Source organism: Buceros rhinoceros, unplaced genomic scaffold, assembly GCF_000710305.1.
Source record: "Buceros rhinoceros silvestris isolate BGI_N320 unplaced genomic scaffold, ASM71030v1 scaffold16696, whole genome shotgun sequence".
NCBI classification, from domain to species: Eukaryota; Metazoa; Chordata; class Aves; order Bucerotiformes; family Bucerotidae; genus Buceros; species Buceros rhinoceros.
The window spans coordinates 1-10,660 of NW_010415933.1; the positions used below are offsets into that span (position 1 = coordinate 1).

Genomic DNA, 10,660 nt, shown 5'->3' on the forward strand with positions numbered 1-10,660 from the left:
CATTACTGCAGTGAGTCTTCGTCTAAATCGGCTCTCCCAGCCGTTTTGTGAAGGGAGTTTGCTGTGAAAAAAAATCAGCCGACAGTCGGCCGTGCACAGGGTTCCCTCCGTCCATCTCGCCGTGGGGACTGAGAGCAGCTGCCCAAAGGCTGCCCGTGGCGCCCCCTTTCCCGCCCGTAAGCCTTCCCTTCCCGTTTTCGAGCCGAGAGCTGAGCTCTCCTGCGGGATAATCAGCAGGCCGTGGGGACTGAGAGCAGCTGCCCAGAGGCTATCCGTGCCCCCCACTTTCCCGCCCTGAAGCAGCCTGCCGCAGCGAGAGAACCTTTCTGCTCCTCGCTGGGATCGCGGAGCCAACCAAAGTTTTTTCCACTCTTATCTCGTCACTTGGCCGCCTGCCCAGAACCAGCTGCCCACAGCTCCGGCCTTGAAAAGGACAGAGTATGTATAAACATTCGCTACTCACTACTTTGTTTTTTTTCCCTTTTCTTTTTCATTTCCCCCTTCCCCCTTCCCTTTTTGTTTGTAATATCTCGTCACTTGGCCGCCTGCCCAGAACCAGCTGCCCACAGCTCCGGCCTTGAAAAGGACAGAGTATGTATAAACATTCGCTACTCACTACTTTGTTTTTTTTCCCTTTTCTTTTTCATTTCCCCCTTCCCCTTTCCCTTTTGGTTTGTAATCATATACATATAGAATATAGTTGTGTGGCTTTATTATATATATTAAAGTTTGTTTCAGCTATCCGAGCAGACCGAGGTGTGAATTTCTTCCTTTCCCTATTAAATCCCTTCCTGTCTCACAGAGGGATTCCGTTAAGGTAAATCGAGGAGTGGGTACCTCGGTCCCTCGACCCTTAACACCCTGTCATGCTGCCTTCTCCCACCTAATGTTATTACAGCTGAATGGAAAAAAAAATAAGGAAAAAACCCAAGCGACACAAACCCCCACCACCAAACAAAACAAACACCCCAAACCTGAAAACTGCTCCCCTTCACATTCGCTATCTTGCTCTAAGGCATTGTAACAAAAAGACCATACCCATAAAATATGAATTATTTAATAGAGGCTAAGGTGAAGCTTTGAATGAATACAATGCAATTCTTTCAACAGAAAACACACAGCTTCACTTTATGCAGACAAGAGACAGACTCTCTGGCTGAATTATTACAGTTAAACTGAATGTTTATAGGTGTAACTCCCAATTAAAAAAAATAGCTCCGAACTTTTCAGTTACTGAAATAACTGTAATGGGTGTGAACAAAAAGTACATCTATCACAACTGGTAACTTAACTAAAATTAATTACTTCAGAATTACCGCAGTTCCCTTTTTTCAACTTTTTTTTCCATTATAAGACAAAACAATTTAAGAGATGTGGATTAAAAAATTATCATGGATAGGCTAAGAGCAAGAAGTTTGAAGTAGCTTAATTTTGATTTGACTACTTCTTTAAAACTCACAAAATCTATTTTTCAGGTTTTATCAGATGCAAGTCACATGAATAGAAACAAAGATAACAGCTATGGAGCAATACAGAAACGAACACAGCTTGACTTTCAGGAATGCAAGTGGCTGAGCAATCCGCAAAAATTATCTGAACTTATTTTTCTCATAAGTAAAAAAACCAACCACATCATATTCAAGAGTTTTTAAAGCTTAAGAAAGTAGAGACTTGCATATTCATAGACAGAAATAAAATCCTACTCCAGAAACAGAAATACTTGGAAACAAGATTTCATGTAATGTGATAATTCCTCCAACAAGTATTCTGAGCTGGACTGGGAACTGGTACACTGGAATTAGAAAACATGCATCTAAACTAGAGACAGCTTTTTTATTCTCAGGCCAGAATTCATTTTTTTCTCGACCACAGCTTCTTGGGTTTTGCAGTACTGAAGCCTAAATAAAACTCTACTTTACAGGAACTCACCTGAAACTCAGGGGTTTGGTTTGGTTTTGTTACTGGTTTTGGTTTTTTATTTGTTTGTTGATTTTTTTAGGTAAAAACCACTACCCTCAGCAAAGCTCTATACAAGGTACTTCTACTGACAATGTACTTCTACTGACAAAGCTAACTCTGAAAACAATAAACTCTCTAGAAATACCTTACCCCCAGGAGCTTTAGTTCTTTTAAGGCAGCAATAGTGATGCCATTTACTACTTAAAATAATTAAGCCAGAAACAACTATATACTTATGACTAATGTTTCATATTAAGGCCAGCCTGCGCTAATTCCAGCCTCTCATTTATTTAAGTTCCTCTCTCTCTTTCAAGTGTATAAGCAGCACCATATTTTTGGACAAAACCCAGGTAATAGTCACATCTGCAATTAAATCCATTTGCTATTAAATTCTATGAATTTACATTACAAATAATCCAACTATCAAGTTTCATTTACAAGCTTTCAAGCACCTCAAATTCATAACTCTGGAAGACACTGTTCCTAGTAATCTGCAGTTCTTGAGTCACAGAAGAGAGGCAGTGATGCCCTATGGTGCTGTACTCCCCACTTTAAAGTTACTATAAAAGAGTCACTGTACTGGTCCAGTTTCAGTTTACACCAAGATTATGTACTGTTCCCTCAATAGCAGGCCCACAAATGAACTATTCGCAGACAGCCTAGAGAAGAGGACTTAAACCCTACTGATAAGCATAGATAAAGAGCTCCATCTGCACTTTGAGGACCTACATTCTTAGAAGTTAACTTCTTCCTTATGCAGTACCCCAAGCATGCCATCAGGGTGTGACTTCCACTTTTCAACTTTAACAGTACTTAAGAACATAATATTTTATCTGAAATCTGTTTATTATGCTTCATGTTATTCACTATTTCTAATAACAATAACTAGTAAGCACAAGTATTTTGCCCTGCACAGATGGTTCAGACATAAAATACAAAAATGTTACAGCAAAAGGACAATACTGAAAAGGTGTCGAAGACATGGAAAACTAAAGTTTTACTGTACAGGCAATAGTAACAAAAATGAATCAACATTTCAGTACAAAAGTGTAGAAAGCTTGAGAAAAAATGTTTAAGTGGCGAAGGAGAGGTTCTGAACAGAACAGCAGCACTCTTTCACATTTTGGACTGTTTGTGCAAATGCTGCATCAATAAAAACCCTGTACCTATGAAAGAGAGGTAAGGAAACAGCAGATATAGCCCAGTTCCTACTGTGATAGTCACAGGCCTGGCATAATCATGTTAAAACCAGCGTTTCTGCTACTCATGGGAAAGTCAGGTGTAAATTTCATGCACTTATGCTACTCTGCAGCTTATGCTAGTGTTGCCAATTTGTCAATTAAATCATCAACAGTATTCACGAGAAGTTTTGTATCCTCCTTCTCGCTCATTCGATGCTGGCCACTTTTGCGGAGGATAACATCCACATCTTTGCTCAAAACACGATCAGCCACTTGCATAGAGATCTGCCAAGGGACATCACCATCCTTCATGCCATGAATAAGTCGTATGGGACATGTTATAGGAATAGGACTATTTAGCACACAGTGATTTTCTGCTTCTCTGATAAAATCATATGTCAAGGAGTAATACCCTTCCTCACTATACTTTGTTGGAAACTTCCATTCACCTTTTTCTTCTATTTCATTTTGCACCTATAAAAAAAGAGATCAAAGAACAGATGAGACAGATGTTACAAGTTCTTTAGAGTGCTGCAAATTATTTTTGTTCTACAGGCAATAAAAACTTCTGCAGACATAAAATTTCTTTTTTTTTCATTTTTATTAGCAGTGACAGCATATTCCTGTTCACCATCACAAAAGCTACTCTGCACATCCCTCTTGCCAGTTAATCTAGTTAGGCTTCACCACTGAAATTAAGTTTCTCAGTCAGAATCTATCAGGAAGAAAAAGATGGGTAGCCACAATAAACACGAAGGTTCTCTAGCTGCAATCAGTTCACTGAGCCTCAAACAAGAGAATCCCAGGAAAAAGGAATTTTCCAGTAATCAGTCTTTGCCACAATAGCTGTGTCTAAATACCGTATTTCCAGAATCTTACCTTAGTATTAAGTAGCAATATTGACACTACAAAGTGCCTTGGGGGAAAAAAATTCAGGAAAATATTTTACTTATTCTAAAGTATGAATTATTTATTGCCGTATTTATTTGTCACATTGTAACACCTTTACTTTTCTTAAGACTGAACAAGGAAGCAACTCAGAAAGAGACTTCATGCCACCTAAATCTTACAGTCTTTACAAACGCACTACTCAAAGGATTCCCCTTCTATACACATAACCTGTGTCAGACTCATCTCATCCAATGTCACCTCAAGTACTCCAGCAGCTACCTCTCCATCCTTGAAAGCACAAGAATACAATTTGAATGCCAATATAAGATATTTATCACTGAAATCTAATGGACTGCTGAACAGCAGGGATGTGACTTCATGCTTATATGCCACATAAATACATTCAAGACAGGGCTCGCATGAGCTTCACACTAGAAGCACAGTATTTTGCAGACTTATAGATGAAATTTTCAGCTTACCTCCACCACAAACACCAAAAACTTATAAGAAGACTTGCAGGAAAAGTACAGTTTGAACATCAGAGTCTCCTAAATGCTTGATACGTTGTTAGATTGCACAAAAGCCAAGCATCAACATTTACCTCAATGGGAAGCTTCTTAAAAGTCGTTACAAGATGGTCTGCTGCAACAGCTACTCCAACTAGAGCAGATACTTTATCTGGGCGTGCTATTGCAGCATGAAGCATCAGCCATCCACCCAGGCTGGAGCCCACCAGAATCTGAAAAAGAGAGAAAAAAAAGGTATTATTATGGAGGAAACAGCTAATAATTTTTTTCTTCTTTTATGATGTATCAGGTTTCTTTTTGTTTAACTACTTAAATCTTGGGCATAATCCTGCTGTCCTTACCCAGGCAGAACTGCTGTCACCTCCAGTGGAAATTTTGCCTGAGTAAGCACCACAGAACCTGGTATTTTATTATTCTTTTTGTTTGTCATGGCTGGTTATTTCTGTCTGAAACACTGTAAACAAAATAAGAGTTGAAACAATTCAGTATTACATGCATATTTTATGTTTCCTTTCTAAAATAAATGCGCATGGTAAAGGTTCAGTGCAGTGAAAAGGGTCAACAAAAAAAATTCAGAATACAAAATTGCTTTAAATGCAATACTATGTATTTCCAGGCTGCAGGAGATTTAAAGTTGCTCACGGTCATTTCTAAAGTAACTGAAGAAGTCAAATGCTGCTTCTGCCTATTTTTTAAGCTACTTCGCCATAGAGTATCTAAACTTGTAACATTCCTGCAAATCCTTTAATTAATGCATCAGCATGGGACAGTGACACACTTTTTCGTGAAGAGGTATGTGCCTCACTGGAACAGTTCCCTGTCTCCTGTCAGGTGGAACCTCCACCATGACACTTTCTCAAACTCCGAGACGACAGTCCTGCTCTGAGCAGGAGGCTCTAATAAATGACCTCCAGGAGATCCTACCAAACCATGTTTCCACGGTTTTGTGATCTGCCTGCTTGCCAAAGAGATCTTGTGAACACGACCTCTCAAACAATTCGGCTTGAAAGTGAGCAGGTCTATTTGTTAAATAGAAGCTCCTGTTGACCAGAGTTATTATGGCATATTTAAAAATAAAATATAACCTGTGGTCCATCTGTAAGTTCATCCAGTATAGACAGAACATCTTTTCTCCACTTTCCAATTGTACAGTCCTCAAATTTACCATCTGAACTTCCACATCCTGTATAATCAAATCTGAAAAAGTAATCATCAAAGTGAAAGTCATAGTGCTGTCTATAGCAAAACAGAAGCTAACTAAACAGCACGATTTTATCAAACAGGGGACAAGTGACCACACATTGAGTATTTTCTTACTAGGTCCTGTGTATCACTAGCACCAGAAATCACAAGAAAAGAGGTTTAATGCAACATACACAACTAAGTGATGCAACATTCTCTTATAATTCAATACAACTATATCCAAATTTACTAAGATACTCTCCAGAAAAAGAATTTCCCTTACAGACAAAAAGCCCCAAATACTTCAATTTTAAAGGTATTTTTAAAGGTATAAATTCTCTTTCAAATGCTATATGCAAATATGAAAACTTATGAAACTCAGCATTCAACATAGTCTATAAAGGAGAGTATCATTAAGCATGTTCATGTCCTTCTAAAAGAATAGAACACAGTCGGTGACTTAGTAAAATCTGGCAGTTAAGAGGCATGCTTATAGCAGCAAGTGAAAAATTAGAACCCCAGGTCCCTTCTTTTTCATTTTTGTGCCTAGGGCTTTAACGTAACACACAGATTTCTGTAGTCCAGCCAGCGCTATCAGAGAATTTTCTAAATTACTTTCAGAATATATTCTCCTGATTTACCTCAGTCTCACTACAGACAAAAAAACCTACATTTGAAACGGAAGACAGACACTTCTTAGTTTGTGTACAGCACAGCATGCTTTCCAATCCAAATGCCAAAGTTTACACGTGTTTGTTGAAGTCACCTTCCCCCAACCCACGATCCTTGTTTCATTTTCTCAAGAACAATGCTCTGAATGTACCTGACGAAGGCATGACCTAGAGAGTTGCAGAAATCTTCAAGGGCAGTTGCTTTCTGACCATTCATATTTGAATTTAAGCCTGGAAGGAAAACAACCCCTGGATTCCTGCCTTTTAGTTTATGATAAGCAAGATTTGGTCGATCTGGTCGAGTAAGAAAGCTGATCGATGATTTCAGCCTGCAAACTAACAGAGAGCTATTTAGTACAATCATCATTACAACCTTGGCAGAAATGCTAATAATTTATAAAACAAGGATCCAGGAAATACAGGCCTATTACATAAAAATAGGATTTTTTTTTTTGTCCGTTGAGCCAAAGCATCTCCTATATTCCTTAATGACTAACTAGTATCGATCAACCTGAAAGGGAAAGCTGCCTGTGAGTCATTCTCAAATCATTATATGCTAACCATGTAAGGAGTTCTCTCAGCAGTTAGCGAAGTGGTTGACTGAAGCCAAATGCTAAGATTTCCTATACTTCATTTGTCCTCATGTTTGTACCATCTTGAATGTATTCACTCATGCCACGTGAAACAGTAAAATTTTTCACCTGCTTAGTTTAACTTTTTAGTAAAAAAGTTAAAATTAAGTTTAATTAAATAAAGTTTAACTTTCCTTTTTGTTTTTTCCAGATTGAATTTTAAATGTAATTTTGGGACTAAAGCATTCTGTGCAATGGTAAATTTACAAGTACAAGAGACAATGAATTTTTGATGAAATTAAAACTGAAGGACAAAACTGCACTTGCATCAAACTCCCAGATCCCCATGATCTGTGAAGCAGATGTACAATGGGGAAGTTGAAAAGTGGAAACAGGGCAACAACCTTGTGACTTACTTCTTCAACAAGAGGAAAATAAAACATTAGCGTTAGTTAAAACCAAATGAAATAAGTAACATCTAGTCTTTTTCATCATGTCATCAACAGCTATTGCTGCTTAAGCTGGAGATTGCCAGGATCACTGAAAAAAAGGTTAATTTTAAGCCATCCTAAGATCTGTCTTTTTCTCAGATACGAAATGCAGAAGGTAAAAATAAAATAAAGCTTCACTTTCTAAAAATACAGAGCAACTTATTAAATGCATCCCATAAGAAGAAACAGAGTTGACCATTGCAAAGCTATAATCTGGAGAGCAAGTCTTACACAGAGCGGCTAAGGGAACTGGGGTGGTTTAGCCTGAAGAAAAGGAGGCTGAGGGGAGACTTCATTGCTCTGTACAACTACCTCTACAACAGAAGTCGTAGAGAGGTGGGGGTTGGTCTCTTCTCCCATGTGACAACTGACAGGACAAGAGGAAATGGCCTTAAGTTGCGCCAGGGAAGATCTAGGTTAGAGATCAGGAAAAACTTCTTTACAGAGAGAGTTGTAAAGCACTGGAACAGGCGGCCCAGGGAGGTGGTGGAGTCCCCATATTTGGAGGTGTTTAAAAGATGTGTAGATGTGGCACTGAGGGACATGGTTTAGGGGCTCTGGCAGTGCAGGGTGAACGGTTGGACCCGATGATCTTAAAGGTCTCTTCCAACCAGATGATTCTGTGATTCCATGATTTTCTTATGCATCTCTAAAAGAGGCACAGATGTCCCATTACATGATCTGGTGCATTCTTGCTGGAGAGGTTACATTATTTCTGTACTTGGATTGTTCTGTTTATCCAGCATGAAACAGCCCGTTGCAAACCTATGTATTCTGCAAATATTTAAAAAATGAAAGATTGCTTAGTGCAACTTCTGTCAAAGTGATGTGCAATGTATTACATCAGAGAGAAGTTTTCCTATCAGCATAAATTAAAAATGACTTTTTAGTTTAGTTCAAGATAACAGACCAGACACATCTGGAAAGCAAATGCTAGGTTGGACTCGTACTCACATTAATAACCATCAAAAAAATGGAGCTGGTTACAAACAAGGAAAAAAGATCAACAAAGGAAATGCTGACTAAATAATAACTAAGCTGAATCTCAACAGCTGCTACAGTATTTAATCTAAGTTTAGTAGTTAACTGTACCTCTGCTGCGGGTGAGGGCAAGTGATTCATAGAGAGGTGTTATGGAGACTTAATCCACTTTATTATCCCACTCACCAAGATAATTTGTGAAAGTGAAAGCTTGGTCAAGACTTCTAAGACTTTGATACTCTTAATTCTTAGATTAAAAAAGGACCGGTTCTTCAACACTGTAAATCAATAGCAGGGTACAAAAACTATGCAACCGCAAGAAATAAATACATCAGGCCTTCCTAGTGGTATAGTAACTGGACAAATACTGCAAAGACAGGCCACAACAGTACCTCACCAATTAACTGTTCTGCAGCTTTAAGTTCTGTTTTCGCACTGTCAGAAAGATTACATCCAAGGGGTTTTGGGGGCATTGTTTGTTTTTAAACTTGCATGAGTATATGTAGATGCATAACAGATGCAGGATGCAGCTAGTATTCAGCACTTTCCTACAGTCTAACAGAAATTACACTGTTTAAACTACAGATTAGAACCATTAGATTTCCTGAAACAATGGGACAGTTCATTGTCCTACCAATGCATCAATTATTATAAAGCGGAACAAATGCCACACTAAAGGGATATTTACTCAAATGCAATCCCACTATGGCTTTTTGATTTGTCTGTGTCTCTATCACGAAGCCAGTCACTTCTTCACCTGACAGTAACAGAGGAGATACTCCACAAAGTACTAAACTCGACAGAAAAAGTATTAGGAGTATTTTTCTCCCGCTTAGGCCCTGATAACCATCTCTGAGGTCACTGGTTTTCCATCTTGCAGCACTCCGAAGGTGCCTTCAAGCTGTTTTGACCCTGGGCAGGGTTTAAACTGCAGCTACAAGACACAACTCCTGTCTAAATTATTCCACAAACTTGTATTCTGCATTTAACAAGCCACTGTAAGTGCACCAACAACAATACTAACCTGAATAATGCAAAACCTTAAAAGCAAACACTCCAGCCAATGCAAAAGCAAGGCTCACTGGAGTCATGCTCTCAGACTTCCCCTCAGACAGACAAAAACATCAATAGCTGAGCAGCTATCCAATAATTTCTCCTCCTGATTTCAGTGAAAGACCTTGCTAAGAGCAAAGAAGCACTTCTGAAGGGTACAAGGTGGTACTTAGTATCTATAAGAGCAAGTTACAGACAGAAATAAATAGCTACAGGAAGACCACAGGACCCTTGCTTGATACTATGGAATTCTCTTTGTATCAGAATCAATGTGCACTTTCAATTGTGTTATGACCAACAGAAACTGTCATTGTCAAAGCCAAAGAAATCCTCCAACCATCCTTGGGAATGATCAGACACTGTGACCTCCCTACCGCCCACAGCAGCAGCAGCAGCAAGTTAACACAGCTCCGGCAGATAACAGACTCCACACTGTCCACACTTCATGCAATCGCCTACGCTACAGGAGTAAGGTGGCCACCAGTTCTGCCAGCAGAAACTCCTGCTTAGCCAAGTCTCAGAGAGCCTAACAGCACGGTCAATAACCAGCTACTCTGACCACACTATCAGTCTAATTACACAGAAAGAAAACACTACTGTACTCATGTTTCTATGCAAATACAAAATGTGCTCCATTAGTGACAAGTAAGTTTTAGTCCTATACTGAGCAAACTCAGATGAGGTTCATCACCTCACCAAGAAGAGCAGCTGCCTGTCAAATTTAAGGCAATGAAGGGTTTAAACTCAACAAGTCAGACAAGCACTGAGCCTGGAACAGCAAGAAGGGCCACTGTGTTTGGGCAGAGGATCACCTCACTCACAAGTGGATGCCAGCAAACCTTTTCAGGTGCCTGGAGAAGTCTCACACGTAGGCACGTTTCACATCCCAGCAAGCAAACTGGCCCACTTCGTCTTATTTCCAGCTCCTCAGAAAGCAGCAGCGGCAGGAGGAGCTATGTAGACACGGACAGGTTTGCGCAGCACCTGCTTTCCCCTGTGCACAGGCACTTAACACCCCCCTACCCCCGCCTCGACAGGAGAGGAAAAGCCTGTCAGAAACGCCGTCCCCCGTAGCGGCGCGGAGTTCAACACCCCCAACCCAAGGAACGCGCCCTGGCTGTTCCCGATCGGGACACGCCGCTGAGGGGACGA

General features: G+C 39.8%; 1 protein-coding gene across 1 annotated transcript; it reads right to left on the reverse strand.

Moving 5' to 3' along the window:
- Window positions 1-3,272: 3,272 nt before the first annotated feature.
- ABHD10 (abhydrolase domain containing 10) lies at window positions 3,273-6,775 on the reverse strand. The gene is made up of 4 exons (XM_010137606.1): window positions 6,564-6,775; window positions 5,644-5,755; window positions 4,633-4,770; window positions 3,273-3,614 (listed from the first exon to the last, which is right to left on the reverse strand). The coding sequence occupies exons 1-4, from the start codon at window positions 6,773-6,775 to the stop codon at window positions 3,273-3,275; spliced, it is 804 nt and encodes a 267-aa protein (XP_010135908.1).
- Between the last annotated feature and the right edge of the window lie 3,885 nt (window positions 6,776-10,660).